At 37.9% G+C, this 25,263-nt stretch overlaps 1 protein-coding gene across 7 annotated transcripts in view; it reads right to left on the reverse strand.

The window, feature by feature from the left end:
* Positions 1-25,263, reverse strand: part of LOC108415043 (probable phospholipid-transporting ATPase IF) — a 123,563-nt gene that overhangs the window by 31,139 nt on the left and 67,161 nt on the right. For 5 of the 7 annotated variants that reach the window (XM_037545131.1, XM_037545133.1, XM_037545136.1 and 2 more), the window contains exons 21-29: positions 24,601-24,703; positions 23,459-23,604; positions 23,285-23,344; positions 20,765-20,892; positions 17,743-17,881; positions 11,815-11,838; positions 11,398-11,463; positions 10,511-10,614; positions 7,929-8,094 (exon numbers count right to left, since the gene is read on the reverse strand). In XM_037545131.1, the coding sequence (XP_037401028.1) occupies positions 7,929-8,094; positions 10,511-10,614; positions 11,398-11,463; positions 11,815-11,838; positions 17,743-17,881; positions 20,765-20,892; positions 23,285-23,344; positions 23,459-23,604; positions 24,601-24,703 (936 nt within the window). The remainder of the gene's footprint in view (positions 1-7,928; positions 8,095-10,510; positions 10,615-11,397; positions 11,464-11,814; positions 11,839-17,742; positions 17,882-20,764; positions 20,893-23,284; positions 23,345-23,458; positions 23,605-24,600; positions 24,704-25,263) is intronic. The other 2 variants (XM_037545135.1, XM_037545132.1) reach the window with 2 other exon arrangements.

Genomic DNA, 25,263 nt, shown 5'->3' on the forward strand with positions numbered 1-25,263 from the left:
TCACACACACACACACACACACACACACACACACACAGTAAACGAGAGTTCTCACTATGACAAAGACAGGAAACAGGAAACATACAGAAGTCAGAGAGCCAACGCACGTCTAACTGTCTGCTGTAGCTGCAGAACCGGCGTCTGCTCAGCTTCCAGAACGTTCACCTGCTGAGCTTCACGGCCTGAACAACAGTTAACTGCATCTCACTGAGCAGGAGACACACAGATCGACAGATTAACCCTTTGAACTCTGTCGGCGGGTCTGGACTTCAGCTCCTCCCTCTGATCACTAAAGAGCTCTAACGTTATTTTCACAGAGGTTAAATAATTCATAGCCGTTGCAGAATAACTAATACTGGCTAAACTAAAGAAGTCATTAATATATAATTCACAGAAGATGCCGAATTATTAACAGTAGTTACTGAATAATTCATAGTGGTTTCAGAACAACTCAAAGCAGAACAATCACAGGTCACTGAAAATTTCATCACCGTTACTGGAAAATTCATGGTTGTTACAAAATAATTCATAGTAGAGACTGAATTAAGTTACAGTAAATACTGAATAATTCATAGTAGAGACTGAATTAAGTTTCAGTAAATACTGAATAATTCATAGTAGAGACTGAATTAAGTTACAGTAAATACTGAATAATTCATAGTAGAGACTGAATTAAGTTACAGTAAATACTGAATAATTCATAGCAGATACTGAATTAAGTTACAGTAAATACTGAATAATTCATAGTAGAGACTGAATTAAGTTACAGTAAATACTGAATAATTCATAGTAGAGACTGAATTAAGTTACAGTAAATACTGAATAATTCATAGTAGAGACTGAATTAAGGTGCAGTAAATACTGAATAATTCATAGCAGATACTGAATTAAGTTACAGTAAATACTGAATAATTCATAGTAGATACTGAATTAAGTTTCAGTAAATACTGAATAATTCATAGTAGAGACTGAATTAAGTTACAGTAAATACTGAATAATTCATAGCAGATACTGAATTAAGTTACAGTAAATACTGAATAATTCATAGTAGATACTGAATTAAGTTTCAGTAAATACTGAATAATTCATAGTAGAGACTGAATTAAGTTACAGTAAATACTGAATAATTCATAGTAGAGACTGAATTAAGTTACAGTAAATACTGAATAATTCATAGCAGATACTGAATTAAGTTACAGTAAATACTGAATAATTCATAGTAGAGACTGAATTAAGTTACAGTAAATACTGAATAATTCATAGCAGATACTGAATTAAGTTACAGTAAATACTGAATAATTCATAGTAGAGACTGAATTAAGTTACAGTAAATACTGAATAATTCATAGCAGAGACTGAATTAAGTTACAGTAAATACTGAATAATTCATAGCAGATACTGAATTAAGTTACAGTAAATACTGAATAATTCATAGTAGAGACTGAATTAAGTTACAGTAAATACTGAATAATTCATAGTAGAGACTGAATTAAGTTACAGTAAATACTGAATAATTCATAGTAGATACTGAATTAAGTTACAGTAAATACTGAATAATTCATAGTAGAGACTGAATTAAGTTACAGTAAATACTGAATAATTCATAGTAGAGACTGAATTAAGTTACAGTAAATACTGAATAATTCATAGCAGATACTGAATTAAGTTACAGTAAATACTGAATAATTCATAGTAGATACTGAATTAAGTTTCAGTAAATACTGAATAATTCATAGTAGAGACTGAATTAAGTTACAGTAAATACTGAATAATTCATAGTAGAGACTGAATTAAGTTACAGTAAATACTGAATAATTCATAGTAGAGACTGAATTAAGTTACAGTGAATACTGAATAATTCATAGTAGAGACTGAATTAAGTTACAGTAAATACTGAATAATTCATAGCAGAGACTGAATTAAGTTACAGTAAATACTGAATAATTCATAGTAGATACTGAATTAAGTTTCAGTAAATACTGAATAATTCATAGTAGAGACTGAATTAAGTTACAGTAAATACTGAATAATTCATAGTAGAGACTGAATTAAGTTACAGTAAATACTGAATAATTCATAGCAGATACTGAATTAAGTTACAGTAAATACTGAATAATTCATAGTAGAGACTGAATTAAGTTACAGTGAATACTGAATAATTCATAGTAGAGACTGAATTAAGTTACAGTAAATACTGAATAATTCATAGCAGAGACTGAATTAAGTTACAGTAAATACTGAATAATTCATAGCAGATACTGAATTAAGTTACAGTAAATACTGAATAATTCATAGTAGAGACTGAATTATGTTACAGTAAATACTGAATAATTCATAGTAGAGACTGAATTAAGTTACAGTAAATACTGAATAATTCATAGTAGATACTGAATTAAGTTTCAGTAAATACTGAATAATTCATAGTAGAGACTGAATTAAGTTACAGTAAATACTGAATAATTCATAGTAGAGACTGAATTAAGTTACAGTAAATACTGAATAATTCATAGCAGATACTGAATTAAGTTACAGTAAATACTGAATAATTCATAGTAGATACTGAATTAAGTTTCAGTAAATACTGAATAATTCATAGTAGAGACTGAATTAAGTTACAGTAAATACTGAATAATTCATAGTAGAGACTGAATTAAGTTACAGTAAATACTGAATAATTCATAGTAGAGACTGAATTAAGTTACAGTGAATACTGAATAATTCATAGTAGAGACTGAATTAAGTTACAGTAAATACTGAATAATTCATAGCAGAGACTGAATTAAGTTACAGTAAATACTGAATAATTCATAGTAGATACTGAATTAAGTTTCAGTAAATACTGAATAATTCATAGTAGAGACTGAATTAAGTTACAGTAAATACTGAATAATTCATAGTAGAGACTGAATTAAGTTACAGTAAATACTGAATAATTCATAGCAGATACTGAATTAAGTTACAGTAAATACTGAATAATTCATAGTAGAGACTGAATTAAGTTACAGTGAATACTGAATAATTCATAGTAGAGACTGAATTAAGTTACAGTAAATACTGAATAATTCATAGCAGAGACTGAATTAAGTTACAGTAAATACTGAATAATTCATAGCAGATACTGAATTAAGTTACAGTAAATACTGAATAATTCATAGTAGAGACTGAATTATGTTACAGTAAATACTGAATAATTCATAGTAGAGACTGAATTAAGTTACAGTAAATACTGAATAATTCATAGTAGATACTGAATTAAGTTTCAGTAAATACTGAATAATTCATAGTAGAGACTGAATTAAGTTACAGTAAATACTGAATAATTCATAGTAGAGACTGAATTAAGTTACAGTAAATACTGAATAATTCATAGCAGATACTGAATTAAGTTACAGTAAATACTGAATAATTCATAGTAGATACTGAATTAAGTTTCAGTAAATACTGAATAATTCATAGTAGAGACTGAATTAAGTTACAGTAAATACTGAATAATTCATAGTAGAGACTGAATTAAGTTACAGTAAATACTGAATAATTCATAGTAGAGACTGAATTAAGTTACAGTGAATACTGAATAATTCATAGTAGAGACTGAATTAAGTTACAGTAAATACTGAATAATTCATAGCAGAGACTGAATTAAGTTACAGTAAATACTGAATAATTCATAGTAGATACTGAATTAAGTTTCAGTAAATACTGAATAATTCATAGTAGAGACTGAATTAAGTTACAGTAAATACTGAATAATTCATAGTAGAGACTGAATTAAGTTACAGTAAATACTGAATATTTCAGTTACTAATTAGTAACACACACTAAATCATTCATAGCTTATACAGTGTAATTCCTAGTTACTGAATAATACGCCTTAATACTAAGTTTCTGGACCCCAGCTGGGAACTGCTGCAACATTTGGGCCAGTTCAACACCTCCACTCAACACATTCCTTTAAAATACTCTCTCTGTAAACTCCAAGCCTGTCGCTGGTCAGCAACTCTGACCATTCCTGAGTATCTCACAGCCAAGACAGACTGAATATAAGGCTGAAGTTCAGGGCCACGAGTGAGTTCCTCTTCAGCTTCATGTCTAGGTGTATTCTCAGGAAGAGAGCAGCATCTATCTGCACCACCACTGCTCTTCTCCTAGCGATGCAGCAGCTGCCTGCGGTGCTGTGGTCTGATATGGGTGGGGACATTCAGACTCGTCAGGAGATGCAGTTCAGAGTGTCCAGATGTGTTTATTAAGCAACTGTTTCTAAAGCATTTGGACTTTATTTTCTGATGTTTTCCTGTCTTCCTTCACAAGTGATGCAGTGTAGCTCAATCTAAATGTAGCCAACACACCTCAGTGTAGCGCCACCTGACTCTGATAATATCATTTTTAAATGTAGGTAAAATTTTACATAAAACATGACGCTGTATACAGTATGGATGTGCATGGAGACGGACAACTACGCTCTTCCAGCATCTTTATTATCTTTATTATTTTACAAATAATTTTAGTTGGCTGTCAGATTTGCTAGTTTGTCAGATCCTAGTTTTTATCTCTTATATTTGTTTTTATTTTTCTTTATTAGTCTGTATATGTAAATGAGAGTCTGCCTCAGTGTATTTCCAAGCGTAAATATAGATTAAGGACTTAAGATTTACATGCAGAGTCACAGCAGAGAGAATTACTGGGACTTCACTTCCTCCCATACAGGACACTGCGACAAGTCGCTGTCTGACCGGAGCTCAGAACATAAACAGAGACCCCTCCCAGTCCCCCCACGGACTGTTCTCGCCGCTGGCCTCTGGAAGGAGGTCCCGAGGTCTTTGAAGCAGAACAGCCAGGTTCAGAAACGGCTTCTTCCCACACGCCGTAAGACGGCTGGACTCTAAAGAAAACGCTGGGAGCTCCAGTGCAGGACAGTCTCTGTATATACAGCACTGTGGGAAAGTCTCAGGCCCCAAGACACGTTTTCAAAATCGATTTATTTGTGTAGTTTGTGTTTATTTGCTGAGAAAAGTGCAAATATCTGAATAAACCAAATTCATAGAATATAATTAATAATGATGAATATATTAATTAATAATAACAAAAGCCCAGTATTATATGTAGTTAAAAAGCAGCTCCTGGTTTGACCAATCAGTGCTCAGTAAATTGAGCTCATGATGTCATTGATGATATTAACGAGTCTCTGTGGCGGCTGTGAAGGTGTCCAGGAAAAATATGGACCCAAGAAATTCTTGTTACTGTTTATAGTTTTCATGTTTATCTGAATTATGAATACGACTTTATTCTAATGTATATTGTGATGAACTCACTGCTGAGGGAAGCTGGTTAAACATTCGCTTAGACGCCTAAAACTTTCACACAGCGCTGTAAACTTATTTAAAATGTATTTATCTGTTGATATACATACATATTACATATGCACTACACTTTGCACTACATTGTATTACTTATTATTGCTTTCTTTTATCCCTGATCTACTCTGAGTCAATGCAGCTTCCTGAGTATCTCACATATACATATATATATATATATATATATATATATATATATATATAAAAACAGAAAGATCATTTGAACAGGCTTAGGAATGTGTTATGAATATGTTAATATGATGTGCTAATAAGGTCTTTTCCAAATTAGACCTTAACTCCTTCTTGACTAATACATCAAACATTTATTAAAGGCAAACTTTCATTTGCAAGTGAACTTAAAACAGATTTTTCTGATAATCAAATAAATGTGAACAGGGAATAATCATTTGAAGTCACACTGACCAAACCGGAGATCTGTGATTTTACAGAAACTCACAATATAATTGACAATAACAATGTTTTCTTAAATTACAGTGTTTTTTTTTTACTTAATAAGTACAGTTATTAAGAATTAATACGTTTCACTTTAGTTATGCTCTTGCAACTCATCATTTAAGATCTTTTACATGTAGCTATTTCTTTGGACGCGATTTCCAGGTCAGCATTTAATCACAGACAGGTATTGATGAGCAATCCAGAGCATTATTATTAATTATTATTAAGCATATTTAAACATTAAGATATTTAAGTACGTAAACTTTAGTCTTGCAAACTCTTTAATAAAGAGCTTTTAAAAGTATTCAACCATTTACAATATATATATATAAGTAATTTGTAAACATTCATAAGTTCCTTTTAATAATCTCACCGATCATATGAGCCATTACGGCTCATGACTAAAAGCTGCTGAACACATTCCTCAGGTAGCTTCCAGCGTTCAGCTCACCTGTCCTGCTTTTACATGCGCTCTGATTGCAGGTGGAATTTGACCATTTATTAATACAGCGGTCAGCATTATGCGGCTCATTTACTGCCCTGTCGTGGCTCCACAGCTGAATCAGATCAGTAGGTACTAATAAAATAATCCTCCTCTACAGTAAAATAAAGCTCTGCTGATCCTTCAACACAGTTTAACAGTAAATGGTCTTAAACGCTGGAGTTAATGTAGAACTGCTGATTCACCCTTTAACCCTGAAGATCAGCGCAGACGGCTGGTCACCATAGCAACACAGACGACAGTCTCGCCCAGCTAGTAGCTACGAAACGGCAAAGAGAGAGATTTAAGACGGACGTCGATAATCTGGAGATGGATGGACTGATTAGTGTTTATAGTCACTCCAGCTGGTTTCCTGATACGTTTAATCTGAAACGAGAAACTGACAAACACTAAAAAGTCACGAGGCTGTAGTCAGTATTTAAGGTGGACCGGGAAAATCACAAAGCTACCTTCAACCTCACAAAATACCAAACGGTGACATTTTCAAAAAACTGTTCTACCTTTGTGGAAAAGTTTCCTGCTGGAGATGCGAGACAAGCAGCTGAGCTGTAGCTTAAAGCGGAGCAGTGTCTGTGTTTTTGTTAAAATTAAAAAAAATTTTTTTTTTTATTTCTATCCTATATCATCACATACTGAGACATATTTACAGCCAAGATGGTAAAAATGGGCATAAAATGTGGCTCTGAAGGTGGTTTGATTTTTGTTGAGAGGACAAAATGGCTCTTCATAACATTTGGGTTCTGACCCCTGTTCTAGGGTTTCCTCCGAGATTTGGTCAGCGTGAACTCAGATAATTAATACCTGTTCATATTTCTTGATTGACCTGTCAAATAAAGATACTGACCGTACGCTTCTGAATGAAAGATTACAACTAATTTAAGATTAATCAAAAAAGTCAATAACTAATTTATAGAAGACCTTATAAATAGTTTATAACACATTTCCAAACTTGCTTATGAATGATATGGTTCTGGTTCTCTGGGAATATTAATGGCTTGCTAACATATATAACATATTATAAAATCATTAAAAAGCAGATCTTAGAGTGTCACCCTAACCTGTGCTCCCAATTAAAAAACATTTATACATAAGCCTATTTAAAAGTATGGTTATGGTATTTTGTGCACTGATGCAGAATCGTGATGCATTTAACCGTGAATTATTTTCCCACCCCTATTCGCTGATGGTTTACGGTCAAGACAAGTTAGCGTACAATTGTCTGAAGTTTCCACAGGAAACAGTGGCTTTCTGCACATAGACGTCACTGCAGATCTGCAGAACTATAAACATTAGAAGAACTGATCTGCTGAGTGCGTGAGTGACTGTGTGTGTGTGTGTGTGTGTGTGTGTGTAAAGGGTGGGCTGGTGAGAAGCCATGCTGTGGTGTGAGCGACATGCTTTCTGTCGATTAGTGTCAGCTTCCGCTGCGAGTGCTTAAGTGCCCGAGGGCGAAATCTATTACAAAACATTCATCTGCCCGAACGACAAACAGGAGGAGTGGGTCACATGACACCCATGCAAAACGCCATACAAGGTCCGGATCAGCAGTCCTGCTTCAGATGATGGTTCCAGGCATTCGGATCAGTGCAGCAGGGACAGATAAAAGGCTTTACCCTCACCTGAGACTTCTGCGTGCTGGTGGGCTGCAAGTGCCTATAGAACACTTTCTTAATGACGTCGGGGAACAGGCAGGTGATGATGATGATGATGATGGCGAACCAGGCCGAGCCGCTGGACAGCAACTGGACGAAGACGAAGTACATGTCCTGCGTGTGCAGGAACGGCCTGTAGAGGAGGAAATACAATCATGAGCTAAAAATGCTTAAAAACGTAGTAAAAATGACATGTGCTAGATTATCTCCCGCTCAATGTTGGTCACATAACAGAACAACAGTGCAGTGGAAATTTCTCCGAATTTAGAACACACATATATAGAGCACCTACATTAGACACGCAAGAACCTACTCTGAGTGGTTTTAAGCATCTCTTTCAAAGAAAATTGCATTTATTTTGAAATTACTATGTAATTAAATGGCTCAGTTTCAGAGAAACTTAGAGTGGTGGTGATAGGAACCAGACGTCCACCTCTAAAAGCTCTCTCACAAAAAGCTATTGCATTAAATGATTACCAATTCACTGCCTGATGACTGAGACGCTGTTTTTGATCATTTTCAGAAGATAAAACATTTTCAAAAGGTAAAATAATCTGTAAAGGAAACACATTTTACCATCACCAGCATTACATATCATCACAGTTGGAACAACCTAAAAACGGCCTTAACTTTCAATGCAGGTTAACGTTCAAATGTAAAAAGACGCTATTCTGAGAAACTTTGGACCATGTCTATGGCTGTTCATCATGCAATTTGGACATGACAGCTGTCAATTTCAAGGTAAACAATGAAAAAGACATCCAAGGTTTTGTCCCTGCACCGACGATATATAAAACTCAGAAGACTCGTGTAGGTTCTCTGGTGGTTCTGGATGGTTAATAAAGTGTCTATATCTGTGTTGTAGTCATGGCGACGCCTGGTTCCCATCAGCACCACTGTAAAGACGTCTGAACCGTTTCACACCAAACCCTCTGAATTCATTTTCAGAAAATCAGCATGAATGAAGCAGATGAGAGTTAAGGTGCCAGAGGTACCAACCAGATTTCGATCAGGATCCAAGGCAGCAAAACGTTCAATTTCAGTTGCTTGAAATGAAACTAACTTGCACTTGAACTGTATGATCTAAAGGTTTCATCACGTAAAGCCAGCCTGAGACACGAGACCAGGACACAGGCTGAAATGGCTTGTGTGGCCAGATCTTATTACTGTTCAGACCATCTTTGTTCTCTGACTACGTGAATAATCATCAACATAACAAATTAGTCGATCACCAGTACAGCACTAGGTTTAATCCCGATCCAGAGTTAAACATCATACCGATCTGAAGAGCAAACTGCAGAGAGCTGAGCTGAGCATGACTCAGACAGGAAATCAGTGCCGTAATGAATAGACGTCTGAGACATGAGTGCTCCTCTCCCCACTTCCACACAATCCCCTCACTCCCTTCCTCTCCAGAGGAGATAAGGTAATGGGTTCTGACAGCCGGGCCTATTCATTACTAGCCAGACACGATTAAGATCACTGTGGCTGGTGTGGCTGAGCACAACATGAGACTTCACTGCATTCGCTACAGCGGCAGGAAAGCCACTATACACACAATATTCATCGAGCAGGCGTAGCGTTCTGACCGCCTCCTTATTTCTACACTCACTGTCCATCTTATCAGCTCCACTGACTGTATAGCTGCACTCTGTAGTTCTACAGTTACAGACTGTAGTCCATCTGTTTCTGTGATACTCTGTTCTTCAGTGGTGGTGGTGTGTTAGTGTGTGGTGTGCTGGTACGAGTGGATCAGACACAGCAGTGCTGCTGGAGTTTTTAAACACCCTAGTGTCACTGCTGGACTGAGAATAGTCCACCAACCAAAAATATCCAGCCAGCAGCGTCCTGTGGGCAGCGTCCTGTGACCACTGATGAAGGACTAGAGGATGACCAACACAAACTGTGCAGCAGCAGATGAGCTGTCGTCTCTGACTTTACATCTACAAGGTGGACAGACGAGGTAGGAGCGTCTAATAGAGTGGACAGTGAGTGGACACAGGGTTTAAAAACTCCAGCAGCACTGCTGTGACTAGCACAACACACACTAACACAGCACCACCAGGTCAGTGTTACTGCAGTGCTGAGAATGACCCACCACCCAAAGAGTACCTGCTCTGTGAGGGTCCATGGGGGTCCTGACCACTGAAGAACAGGGTAACAGAGTATCAGAGAAACAGATGGACTACAGTCTGTAACTGTAGAACTACAGAGTGCAGCTATACGGTCAGTGGAGCTGATAAAGTGGACAGTGAGTTACGCCTGATTCTGATTTAAAACATTTTTTTTACAACATTCAGCAGACGCTCTTATCCAGAGCAGTTCACTGCTTGGAAAGACAACAAAAAAAAAAAGTGTGTCCTTAAACTACTGCAGAAACACCTTCAAGCTAAGACGATGACTCAATGTTCTGCACAAGTAGATTCAAGAAGAGGATTTGACAGAGATTCTCTTCAGAGCTGAAGTGATTATTTAGAGCAGAGTCTATTAAAACAGGCCAGTTCATGCTGTGTTTCTGTGCGTTACAGAAGGATAAAGGGCTGCGGTACCAGATGATGCCGCCGTAAAACAAGGAGAAGATGAAGTAGAAGGCGATGGATCCCCACGTGACAAAGTGATTTATCCATGTCCAGAAGTGCGTCTCCAGGGCCAGCTGTAAAAGCGGAGAGGAGAAAACAGCAACATGGAGTTTTAGTGCTTTTTAGGGCTGACAGGATCCAACAAATAAACTGGATAAAAACAATCTGCATCAAATCATACATACATAATGACAATACACAGTTATACATTTTTGTTACCACATTTTTCTAGTTTGACCTTAGTCAAAGGGTCTATTTACTCCACACTGCTCAAGTGCTCTACTGCTTTAATACAGCAGTTAAATAAATACAGTAAGAAATTAATAAACTGGCCGTGAACGCGGCTTTAATATCTTTTAATGTTCAGTAAAACTGAAGTAATGGATGCTGTGAGAGCGCCCCCTGCTGTTTATCACGTTCAGCTCCGCCTCCTCATAATCACCACCATCACTGTAATACTCCATCATCTACATTAACACAGGAAGGTGGTCAGAGGGGCGGTGGAGTTGGAGTCGGCAGCGTCTGAGATGTTTAAAACGCAGAGTTAGAAGAGAAAAACGTCTCCCAGTGAAAGCCGCGTTTTACAGTAGGAATAAATGGAGCTCATTATGCTGGTAGTGAACTACGCTGCCTGACTCAGCCGCCTCAGAACCAGAGAAACGGACCTTAAACAGAAGTCAGGACCCTGCTGGGGTTCATCCTAAAGTCAGGACAGGATTTAGGAGGTTTAGTCCAGTTAGGATGTTTGTGCGATATTGTTTTCTTATCTGGAGTAATGATGAGATGATGAAGTGAAGTTGATCAGATTTCAGACATAAGTTTCTATATGGTTCTTTCACCAAAAACTGTCCACTTACCTTTAAGGTTACTGTAATGACCATCACGGTGAATACTAAAGTGCCAAAAGTCCAGTTTCCAAACATCTGAAAAACAGAGTCGACAGTCTTACAAACAGGCTTAAATACATGCTTCAGGCCTTCACCCAGTTTCACCAAAAAACCACTAAAACATCACGGCTACAGAAGAAGGAATCATTGCTTGGCTTGGGGAGAAAATCCAGAGCATGTTGGAAGTGTTTTATATTCTGTCATGCAAAGCTGAGTGGGAGAACACTTCCAACATCATGTTGTAACGCGCGCCCGTAATTGAAGATGGCACTACATCAAAAGAACACTGATGAGTGGCTCTCGTACAGGACGGAAAACCATGCGGCAGTGACAGCTGCTCATTGTAAAGGGGGGACATGCATCGACTGTAATCCAATCAACTCTTACCAGCTGCCTGTTAGCTCGCAAAATCTGAAAACATGCAGAGCGTGAAGAGAAAAGAGAGGAAAAATAAAAGAGATGAGAAAGAAAGTGAAAGAAATGGAGAAATCACAAGCCAACATCCACAGACGATACATCGCCTTCCACAGCAAGTGCAAATGATCCATCCATGCGCCCACAAATGCGTTCTTTCGTGGCTACTGCTGTGAAGTTGGACAAGATTTACAGAAGATTTACACACTCAACCCAATGAGAAACTGTAGAACGGACTCTGTTTATATCACAATACCTACATTTAGAGTCGGTTATTCATTCAGCCTAATGAGAAACTGTAGAACAGACTCGGTTTATATCACAATACCTACATTTAGAGTCGGTTATTCATTCAGCCTAATGAGAAACTGTAGAACGGACTCGGTTTATATCACAATACCTACATTTAGAGCCGGTTATTCATTCAGCCTAATGAGAAACTGTAGAACGGACTCGGTTTATATCACAATACCTACATTTAGAGTCGGTTATTCATTCAGCCTAATGAGAAACTGTAGAACGGACTCGGTTTATATCACAATACCTACATTTAGAGCCGGTTATTCATTCAGCCTAATGAGAAACTGTAGAACGGACTCGGTTTATATCACAATACCTACATTTAGAGCCGGTTATTCATTCAGTCTAATGAGAAACTGTAGAACGGACTCGGTTTATATCACAATACCTACATTTAGAGTCGGTTATTCATTCAGTCTAATGAGAAACTGTAGAACAGACTCGGTTTATATCACAATACCTACATTTAGAGTCGGTTATTCATTCAGTCTAATGAGAAACTGTAGAACGGACTCGGTTTATATCACAATACCTACATTTAGAGCCGGTTATTCATTCAGTCTAATGAGAAACTGTAGAACGGACTCGGTTTATATCACAATACCTACATTTAGAGTCGGTTATTCATTCAGGCTAATGAGAAACTGTAGAACGGACTCGGTTTATATCACAATACCTACATTTAGAGTCGGTTATTCATTCAGGCTAATGAGAAACTGTAGAACGGACTCGGTTTATATCACAATACCTACATTTAGAGTCGGTTATTCATTCAGGCTAATGAGAAACTGTAGAACGGACTCGGTTTATATCACAATACCTACATTTAGAGTCGGTTATTCATTCAGCCTAATGAGAAACTGTAGAACGGACTCGGTTTATATCACAATACCTACATTTAGAGTCGGTTATTCATTCAGTCTAATGAGAAACTGTAGAACGGACTCGGTTTATATCACAATACCTACATTTAGAGCCGGTTATTCATTCAGCCTAATGAGAAACTGTAGAACGGACTCGGTTTATATCACAATACCTACATTTAGAGCCGGTTATTCATTCAGCCTAATGAGAAACTGTAGAACGGACTCGGTTTATATCACAATACCTACATTTAGAGTCGGTTATTCATTCAGCCTAATGAGAAACTGTAGAACGGACTCGGTTTATATCACAATACTTACATTTAGAGTCGGTTATTCATTCAGCCTAATGAGAAACTGTAGAACGGACTCGGTTTATATCACAATACCTACATTTAGAGTCGGTTATTCATTCAGCCTAATGAGAAACTGTAGAACGGACTCGGTTTATATCACAATACCTACATTTAGAGTCGGTTATTCATTCAGTCTAATGAGAAACTGTAGAACGGACTCGGTTTATATCACAATACCTACATTTAGAGTCGGTTATTCATTCAGTCTAATGAGAAACTGTAGAACGGACTCGGTTTATATCACAATACCTACATTTAGAGTCGGTTATTCATTCAGCCTAATGAGAAACTGTAGAACGGACTCGGTTTATATCACAATACCTACATTTAGAGCCGGTTATTCATTCAGTCTAATGAGAAACTGTAGAACGGACTCGGTTTATATCACAATACCTACATTTAGAGTCGGTTATTCATTCAGTCTAATGAGAAACTGTAGAACGGACTCGGTTTATATCACAATACCTACATTTAGAGTCGGTTATTCATTCAGTCTAATGAGAAACTGTAGAACGGACTCGGTTTATATCACAATACCTACATTTAGAGTCGGTTATTCATTCAGTCTAATGAGAAACTGTAGAACGGACTCGGTTTATATCACAATACCTACATTTAGAGTCGGTTATTCATTCAGTCCAATGAGAAACTGTAGAACGGACTCGGTTTATATCACAATACCTACATTTAGAGCCGGTTATTCATTCAGTCTAATGAGAAACTGTAGAACGGACTCGGTTTATATCACAATACCTACATTTAGAGTCGGTTATTCATTCAGTCTAATGAGAAACTGTAGAACGGACTCGGTTTATATCACAATACCTACATTTAGAGTCGGTTATTCATTCAGTCTAATGAGAAACTGTAGAACGGACTCGGTTTATATCACAATACCTACATTTAGAGTCGGTTATTCATTCAGTCTAATGAGAAACTGTAGAACGGACTCGGTTTATATCACAATACCTACATTTAGAGTCGGTTATTCATTCAGTCTAATGAGAAACTGTAGAACGGACTCGGTTTATATCACAATACCTACATTTAGAGTCGGTTATTCATTCAGTCTAATGAGAAACTGTAGAACGGACTCGGTTTATATCACAATACCTACATTTAGAGTCGGTTATTCATTCAGCCTAATGAGAAACTGTAGAACGGACTCGGTTTATATCACAATACCTACATTTAGAGTCGGTTATTCATTCAGCCTAATGAGAAACTGTAGAACGGACTCGGTTTATATCACAATACCTACATTTAGAGTCGGTTATTCATTCAGTCTAATGAGAAACTGTAGAACGGACTCGGTTTATATCACAATACCTACATTTAGAGTCGGTTATTCATTCAGTCTAATGAGAAACTGTAGAACAGACTCGGTTTATATCACAATACCTACATTTAGAGTCGGTTATTCATTCAGCCTAATGAGAAACTGTAGAACGGACTCGGTTTATATCACAATACCTACATTTAGAGTCGGTTATTCATTCAGTCTAATGAGAAACTGTAGAACGGACTCGGTTTATATCACAATACCTACATTTAGAGCCGGTTATTCATTCAGCCTAATGAGAAACTGTAGAACGGACTCGGTTTATATCACAATACCTACATTTAGAGCCGGTTATTCATTCAGCCTAATGAGAAACTGTAGAACGGACTCGGTTTATATCACAATACCTACATTTAGAGTCGGTTATTCATTCAGCCTAATGAGAAACTGTAGAACGGACTCGGTTTATATCACAATACCTACATTTAGAGTCGGTTATTCATTCAGTCTAATGAGAAACTGTAGAACGGACTCGGTTTATATCACAATACCTACATTTAGAGCCGGTTATTCATTCACTCTAATGAGAAACTGTAGAACAGACTCGGTTTATATCACAATACCTACATTTAGAGTCGGTTATTCATTCAGTCTAATGAGAAACTGTAGAACGGACTCGGTTTATATCACAATACCTACATTTAGAGTCGGTTATTCATTCAGTCTAATGAGAAACTGTAGAACAGACTCGGTTTATATCACAATACCTACATTTAGAGCCGGTTATTCATTCAGCCTAATGAGAAACTGTAGAACGGACTCGGTTTATATCACAATACCTACATTTAGAGTCGGTTATTCATTCAGCCTAATGAGAAACTGTAGAACGGACTCGGTTTATATCACAATACCTACATTTAGAGTCGGTTATTCATTCAGTCTAATGAGAAACTGTAGAACGGACTCGGTTTATATCACAATACCTACATTTAGAGCCGGTTATTCATTCACTCTAATGAGAAACTGTAGAACAGACTCGGTTTATATCACAATACCTACATTTAGAGTCGGTTATTCATTCAGTCTAATGAGAAACTGTAGAACGGACTCGGTTTATATCACAATACCTACGTTTAGAGCCGGTTATTCATTCAGTCTAATGAGAAACTGTAGAACGGACTCGGTTTATATCACAATACCTACATTTAGAGTCGGTTATTCATTCAGTCTAATGAGAAACTGTAGAACGGACTCGGTTTATATCACAATACCTACATTTAGAGTCGGTTATTCATTCAGTCTAATGAGAAACTGTAGAACAGACTCGGTTTATATCACAATACCTACATTTAGAGTCGGTTATTCATTCAGTCTAATGAGAAACTGTAGAACGGACTCGGTTTATATCACAATACCTACATTTAGAGTCGGTTATTCATTCAGTCTAATGAGAAACTGTAGAACGGACTCTGTTTATATCACAATACCTACATTTAGAGTCGGTTATTCATTCAGTCTAATGAGAAACTGTAAACTCAGTTTAAGTTTGCTTTCATTTGAAAAGCTGCATAGAAACAGTGCAGAACCTTCAACATTTATATTTCATTTTACCCGTAACTTTTCTTTGTCCCAGTCCCAGATTCTCAATGGAGCCTCAGATTTTGGATCCACTGCTGGGACAGACTGGGGCTGTGACTGAAATGGATCCCTACCTGCGTTTTAAGGGATTAGTATGTACGTTGGCCTTTTCTCTTCGTAATTCCAGAGTGGTTTTGAGGTCACTTCAATCAAGAGAAGGGGTCACATGCTGACTGACTCAGGTCCTGACCAGAATGGGAGACTTGTGACTTTTTTGTTGTGCAATCGAGCCACGATCGAGCATGGTGGTGAATTCAATCAAATAATCTGCCGAATTAGCCAATTCATTACAGCTAAGGTTATGGTTAAGGTTATATAATACATATATTAGGGGTGGGCAATATGACAACAATATTGTATCACAATACTTTAAGATATTCACATGACACACAATGTGCCTTATGATATTTAGTTTTTCTAAGATTTAATTAAGTGTTTTAAGTTGGAACAGAAAACAAAACCTGTAGTGCCAGATATAAAAATATCACAACAATAAAAGTAAACCAACAACTACAATAAGTGTTAGTAATAATTAGTCCATCTGTTTCTCTGATACTGTGTTACCCTGTTCTTCAGTGGTCAGGACCCCCATGGACCCTCACAGAGCAGGTACTGTTTGGGTGGTGGATCATTCTCAGCACTGACGTGGTGGTGGTGTGTTAGTGTGTGTTGCGCTGGTACAAGTGGATCAGACAAAGCAGTGCCCCCTTTTACCACTGAAGAACAGGGTAACAGAGTATCAGAGAAACAGATGGACTACAGTCTGTAACTGTAGAACTACAGAGTGCAGCTATACGGTCAGTGGAGCTGATGAAGTGGACAGTGAGCGTAGAAACGAGGAGGAGTTTGTATGTATGTATATACGTATGTACGTATGTATGTATGTATGTATGTTTACACCTGACTTATTGTGGCCTGACTGCGAAGTTGTGAATCTTTATCTTTTAATAAATAATTAGTTCCCCCCCAAAAAAGTCTCAATTATGCTCACTTTGTAAAGAAACGTAGTCGTTAATAAGCTTAGAGAAGCACATGGTGACAATTAAATCACCATAAATACTAAATATCATCACACTGCCAACCCCCAACATATAGGGCAAATCATTACACTGAAACCTGTAGAACCTAAGGTTACCATGCTCAATGCCGTGTGGGCTACAGGGGTAAAAAGCCCCCCAGCACTGGGCTGTGGAGCAGTGGAGCTGTGTTCTCTGGAGTGATGGAGCTCCATCCAGTATCTTTGGGATTAGTTAATGACCCAGAACTGACCATCCAACATCAGTACCTGACCTCACTAATGCTCAATCAGATCATCACAGCAATGCTCAAACATCTAGAAGCCTTCCCAGAAGAGCTGAGGCTGTTACTGCAGCACAGACACTGGTGTCTAAGAACTTTTGGACAGATGGAAGAAATTATATGGAGATATTTAAAATGTATGTGTATGTGTGTAAGCTCAGACCTGTCCGTTTCCCATCAGCGAGGTGTCCTCTCCCATCAGCATGTAGGAGCCGAAGAAGAATATGAAGGCGTGGCAGAAGCCCAGGATCGTCCAATATAAAAAGGTTTTGAAGGAGAGCACTGAGTTCTTACTGATATCTCTGTCAATGTGGGTGGAAAAAACAGGGGGTCAGAACAGCTACACACTCAAAATAAAGGTACTAGACTGTCTCTAGGTCAGTTCCCCTCCTGTCTCTGGGGTGGAACCCTCAAGGCTCCATCTCAGTACCTTCAGTCAGGGAACATAACTGAACCATAATCCATTGAAATGATCTGTTCTAAGCTGGACTGACTCCACACACCCCGCCTCGCCTCGCCTCCAGGCTTTTACTCTACTGCTCTGTTTTAAAACATTCGGTTATGAAAAGGAACAAATACCAACTTTTCACCTGGAGGAGCTGATTTAAGCTCCACAACCAGACCTTAGAACCACTGCTGGAGCTTTGAAGGAACATTTAGACTGTTTGTACCCTGATGAATGAAAAATGTACCTGTACAGAACCTTCTTTTCTGACACTTTAGAGTGTAAAGTTTCATGTCTTCAGCTTCTGTTTTATTGTTTACAAGCCAAAATATTTTATTGCTATAGTAACAAAACCTTGCCTCTGTGAAATGGTTTACAGGAAAAGAAGAAATTCAGTACAATAGCTGAATTTTCCTCACTTTTGCTTGATTGTCTAAACACTAAAAGTTTCAAAACATTCACTTTTCGGTCCTTACAGACCACATATGGAAACTAAGCTGCACAAACAGCCTGTTTTAAATTCTTTGGTTTTGTGATGTCACAAAAAGCAACACACTGAAATACATCCACCCATTCAGCCTACAGCAGTTTGGCTCTGCCCACTCACACTGAAGTTATAAGGAGTGTTTCAGCCTGGACTGCTTTTTGAATGAAGCACAATACAGGGCAACCAATCAGAACAGAGCTCATTTACATATATCAGTCTTAAAGACACAGACTGTTAAATTCTAATGAATAAAGACAGGTTGGGAAAATTATGTTTTTGGCACATAATATTTGCCGACTTTCTTCACCAAGTTCCGGATTCACAAAAGTGTCTTAAGAAAGAAAATCTTCTTAATTTTTTTTTTTAACTTTATTATTAAGAAAAAAGTTATTATGGAAAATTGTTACTTTTTAAATAACTTCTTAAGAATTATCTTATTTTCTTTTCTTAACTATTTTCTTAGGAAAATGGTTTGTTGGCACGTTTCCTACATTTTGCTCCTCTGAGTGTATTAAACTAAATAATGGAAATAAAAGCTCCTACAAATTCAAACCGTATCTTGCGGCATTTATGATACAAGGCAAACTGCAACGTAACCTACAGTTGTGGTCAAAATTATTTAACCCCCACTGCAGTAAAGGGTTTTATCAAGTTTGACATTTATTGTTTATCTTGCTCACAATCAGATCAAATAAGGACTTGTATAATAGACAAATGCAACTTAAATTACAACAATATTTTTCTAATATACCAACAAATGTCCTGACAACGTCCTCATTGACAAAATTACTCAACCCCTTAGTCACATACATCATTAGTACTTAGTACAACTCCCTTTGGCAGTAATAACATCCTTCAGACATGAAACACAGCTTGAGAAGCGACAGCTTGATCAACAGGTATCTTAGCCCATTCCTCATAGGCAAAGGCCTCCAGTTCATAGACATTCTTGGGCTTGTGTGCTGCAACTACCTTCTTCAAGTCCCACCAGAGACTCTCTATGGGATTTAAGTCAGGCGATTGAGATGGCCATTCCAGAATCTTCCTGCCCTTCTGCAACCGAGACGTGGTAGAATTGGAGGTATGCTTGGGATCATTGTCCTGTTCTAATGTCCAACGTCTCCCAAGCTCAATCTTTGTCACTAACTGCATGACATTTCCACCCAAGATCTCCTGGTAGCAGCGAAACGGCCCCAGAGCATGAGTGACCCACTGCCAAGCTTCACAGCTTCTTTTCTGTATATGCTCGTTCTTCCTTCTCCAGACATATCGTTGAGCCATAGGCCCAAAGAGTTCCAATTTTGTCTTGTCGCTCCAGAGAACAGTATCCCTAAACTTTTGTGGTTTGTCCACATGGTTTTCGGCACACAGTTCTGGCACGGAGGCCTTCATCTTGCAGTGTGTGCCTTATTGTCTGGGCCGAAACCTGGGTACCTCCCCTCTGACAAGTCCTGTCGCAGTTCCTTGTTTTTCTCCACCTTCCGTTTCAGGTACCGGACAGCAGTCACCGACAGCAACCCTTTTATCTGCCACGCCCAGGTAGTGTTTCCACTGTGCCTTAAGCTTGCGAATTATGCTTCCAATTCTGTCTCTTAAAATGCTGAAACCTCTGTTATTGAGGGTGGTAATCTTTAAGAGGTTGAATAAATTTTGTCAATGAGGTAATCACAAAAAGGACATTTATTGGTGTATTAGGAAAAAATATTGTAATTTAAGTTGCATTTGTCTATTATACAAGTCCTTATTTGATCTAATTATGATCAAGATAAAAAAAATAAATGTCAAACTTGCTAAAACACTTTACTGCAGTGGGGGTTGAATCATTTTCAACACAACTGTAAAATAAGAAAACAATGATTTCCTTGAGAAAATATTCAGAAAATATCTGCGAACTGCTTAAGTTTTTTTTGAGTCTTATGAACTTATTTGTGTTCGTCTTAAGAACCTTCGCAAGTTTTTCTTAGTATTGCTTCTGTGAATCCGGCACCTGCTGCAAGCGTCACCAAAGACAGAAAAGAACATCCTCGAGTACCAGCGGGTTCTGATGGTACTGATCTAAAGGAGGCATCACAAACTGCTCAAAGTCACCATTTCAGAGATGACAGTGACGACACTTGAACAGCAATGTTGATGAAAACACCACATTTCCTCTTTTTAAATGCAACTCCGTGTACCGGTCTTAACTGCTGAAGAATTTATAATCCACTATTAAGAGCTTCAGCTAGTGCTGACTGAGTAAAGTCTATGATTTACCTGTAAAGTGCTGGTTTGCTCTGCAGCACATGTGGATGGACCAGCTGCTCGAAGAGACTGTACACCAGGATGGGCAGGGAGGTGAAGCAGATGTTGTACAGCGTCAGATACACGCTGTCATAGAGCGTCTGCAAAACAGGAGAGTGTGTGAGATCTGACACTGCAGTGAAATAACCAACACTGCCGTTTCAGACGTCACCAGCACATAATAACTGGGCTAATAATCAGTGAAACTGCTCTGAACTAGTTAGAATGTTAGCTGTGCATACCTGCATTTTTTTTAAACAAATGATATTCAGATATTTCTATAAATACAAGTGAAAATGTAGAAAGTTTAGGATTTATTTACTGCAGCAACCATAAGAGTTGATCTGTGCCTGATAGAGCTGATTCAGTGTCTGAGGTTGTTTTAGTGATTTACCTTTGTGTCTGAGGTTGTTTTAGTGATTTACCTTTGTGTCTGAGGTTGTTTTGGTGATTTACCTTTGTGCCTTAGGTCGTTTTAGTGATTTACCTTTGTGTCTGAGGTCGTTTTAGTGATTTACCTTTGTGCCTGAGGTCGTTTTAGTGATTTACCTTTGTGTCTGAGGTTGTTTTAGTGATTTACCTTTGTGTCTGAGGTTGTTTTAGTGATTTACCTTTGTGTCTGAGGTTGTTTTAGTGATTTACCTTTGTGCCTGAGGTTGTTTTAGTGATTTACCTTTGTGCCTGAGGTTGTTTTGGTGATTTACCTTTGTGCCTTAGGTTGTTTTGGTGATTTACCTTTGTGCCTGAGGTTGTTTTAGTGATTTATCTTTGTATTCTGAGGTTGTTTTAGTGATTTACCTTTGTGCCTGAGGTTGTTTTAGTGATTTATCTTTGTGTCTGAGGTTGTTTTAGTGATTTACCTTTGTGTCTGAGGTTGTTTTAGTGATTTACCTTTGTGCCTGAGGTCGTTTTAGTGATTTACCTTTGTGCCTGAGGTCGTTTTAGTGATTTACCTTTGTGCCTGAGGTCGTTTTAGTGATTTACCTTTGTGTCTGAGGTTGTTTTAGTGATTTACCTTTGTGCTTGAGGTTGTTTGTGATTTACCTTTGTGTCTGAGGTTGTTTTAGTGATTTATCTTTGTGTCTGAGGTTGTTTTAGTGATTTACCTTTGTGCCTGAGGTTGTTTTGGTGATTTACCTTTGTGCCTGAGGTTGTTTTAGTGATTTATCTTTGTATTCGGAGGTTGTTTTAGTGATTTACCTTTGTGCCTGAGGTTGTTTTAGTGATTTACCTTTGTGCCTGAGGTTGTTTTGGTGATTTATCTTTGTGTCTGAGGTTGTTTTAGTGATTTACCCTTGTGTCTGAGGTTGTTTTAGTGATTTACCTTTGTGTCTGAGGTTGTTTTAGTGATTTACCTTTGTGTCTGAGGTTGTTTTAGTGATTTACCTTTGTGTCTGAGGTTGTTTTAGTGATTTACCTTTGTGCCTGAGGTTGTTTTAGTGATTTACCTTTGTGTCTGAGGTTGTTTTAGTGATTTACCTTTGTGCCTGAGGTTGTTTGTGATTTACCTTTGTGTCTGAGGTTGTTTTAGTGATTTACCTTTGTGTCTGAGGTTGTTTTAGTGATTTATCTTTGTGTCTGAGGTTGTTTTAGTGATTTATCTTTGTGTCTGAGGTTGTTTTAGTGATTTACCTTTGTGTTTGAGGTTGTTTTAGTGCTTTACCTTCGTGCCTGAGGTTGCTTTAGAGATCTCCCTTTGTGTCTGAGGTTGTTTTAGTGATTTATCTTTGTGCTTGATGCTGGTTCTTTGTTTGCATATTGGTTTATTATCTTCTAGTTTGAAATATCTCCACATAAAGCTCTGCTTAAAATTCTAAACTACATTTGCCTTATTCAAATAGCAAATGAATACCAAGTTTGGATGACCATATATTGGAATAACCACACTAATCAGTAGCAATCACATTACTCTAAACTGTCAGCCCAGATTTAAAGGGACCATATCATGTGAAACAGAATTTTCCTCACAGTTTGATAAAGTTAAAGTAACAAAAACATACCAAGTCTGTCAAATTCACTTTTTTTTTGTGAAGTCACAGAAAACAACTTATTTACATAGATCCGCCTACTCAGTCTACAGCACTTTAGGGTGAATGGGCAGGACTAAAGTTCTAAGGAGTGTTTTGGCAGGGCTCCTTTTGAATGAGGCGCAATACAGGACAGCCAATCAGAACAGAGCTAATTTACATATCTCAATCTTTACGCCACAGTAATGGATCAAGGGAGGTTGGAAATGGTCAAATAAATAAATAACTTAAAAAAAGCCTACAAACATAAGGGGGAAAAAAGTAAATACAAGAAAAATATAAGATATGGACACTTCATATTTCCCCAATTGGAAAAGCCAAATTACAAGCCAACTGCAGGCAACCAGAGGGGCATCAGACAGAGGACAACAGAAAGAAAGCATGTTTAGAACACCAAATACTGAAAGACCACACAGTCAAACACCATGAGAGACTCCAACAAGCACAGAAATAAATCCACACTTACTTGCTGTGAAAACAGACAGAAGAACTGGTATAAAAACTGGGGTGTGATAAAGCACACATTCTACAAGAAAATAAATAAAACAGGATTCTTTATGAGCAACATGCCTCCATGACAGTCATTTCAAACTTGGAAAAAATAAAATATATGATCGCTCGTCGTTTCTCGTTAACGTACCTTGTAGAAAAAGTACTGGACGAGTGTTGCTATTCGAACGTAGTAGAAGTGGCCGTGGACGAGCAGTAATTTGGCAAGGAACTTGAACCTTGCGATTGCATAGTCACTGTTTCGCACAGCTTGTCTTCCTTCTTTTCCCATGATACCTGCACACAATTGAATTCCGTTAGCTCGATCGGCAGGAAAAGCAACGGGTCACAGTTCCATTAACATTTTAATTGTGCAGGATTTCTCCTGGGTTTAAGAGCAATGCAACCTAATCACAGCTCATTTCTCTCTGTACTCAATTAAGATTCTTCAGGAAACAATTCAATTCATCATGTGATCTCAATTTAATCACAATTCAATTATTTTGGTACAATTCAGAAAAATATGTGGACAACAGAGCAGAGGTCCTCAAATCCGGACTTTGAATCCAGTATCTGGTCCTGGATTTTCTAATCACCCGTATGAATGAGCGGATATATATATATATATGTATGCAGATATAAAAATGCATATAAATGTTCTTTTCAAGATATAGTAAAATTTCTTTCATTTGCTCTGTATTTTAGTCCACAAATTACAATGCATGACGTATCATGACTTTTGGATACTGTAACCCAATCAGAGTCATCAAGAAGTGAAAGTCTGGCTGGAGGGAACGTTGACGGACAAATAACCAGACAAGATTTGTATGACATACAGCAACTGAACATGACCAGAACATATGAGCATAATCTCCAACTAAACCCAGCGGACATCTGCTACAGCTTTTGTCAATCGAAAGCTTCAAGCGCGGCAAGGAGTGATGTAAATCCCCTGAGCTACTTTAAAGTGAATTAACCGACGAGACAAATTTTTTGAAGACAAAAATGTTACACCATCCAATTGATCATCCAATATTACCATTTGCAGAAATTCTAAATGTACCCAGGTCTCTCTTCCAGAGCTCAACTGCACCTAAAGAGGAATTCTTTAACCGAATAAACAAGTCATACAAACGTGAGATGAAGCCTCGGGAAGCTTCACGATTACACAGGTGATCCAGCAAGGAACGGTTCTTCAACTGAGTGCTCCATGGAACCCCGTAAGCACGTAGTGCAGAGCAGTCTCAGATACGGAAAAATGAGCTTTATTTCATTTCTTAAAAGGGCACTTACCTATACCCACATGGGCCTCCTGGATCATACTGACATCATTGGCTCCGTCCCCAATGGCTAATGTAATGGGTTTTTCTGGAGAAGTCTTCAGCAAACGCACCACCTGCCAAACAAACGCTGTCATCAGTGCTAGCCTGGAGGAAATCAGCAGACCGGCGCACCGCAATTAAGCCCAGACTGAAGACATTAGTGGCTGACCCATGGCACCAGCTCCACAGTGGAGACTCACAGACGTCTGGCTTAAAGGAACAGTTTGGCGAAAAACCTGATTTATGCAGTTTAGCCTCGGACCCCAAATGTAGCTGATGAGCCAAGACAAGCCAAGTTTCAGCACGTGAGCTACAAGGCTAATGTAATGAAAGATTAACATAATGCCTCACATTACACTCGAATCAACCCGTATGGAGGTGCTCAGTCTCCGATAGGCATGGCTGTGCGGTTTCTGACACTGTATGACTCGCTGTTATCCACAAACATGGACTAAAGCACGTCAGCATAGCTGAGACAGAGGCAGCAGCCACGTTCTGTCACATTTCAGTTTACTAGACACTATTAGGGCTGGGACAATAAGCAGTTATGAAAAGACACAAACATCAAGCTTTGAAAATTGACCTTAACAATAATACAATCTTTCACTTCAACGCTCACAACTGCGTTTGCAAC

This window comes from Pygocentrus nattereri, chromosome 15, assembly GCF_015220715.1.
Source record: "Pygocentrus nattereri isolate fPygNat1 chromosome 15, fPygNat1.pri, whole genome shotgun sequence".
In the NCBI taxonomy this organism is placed as follows: domain Eukaryota; kingdom Metazoa; phylum Chordata; class Actinopteri; order Characiformes; family Serrasalmidae; genus Pygocentrus; species Pygocentrus nattereri.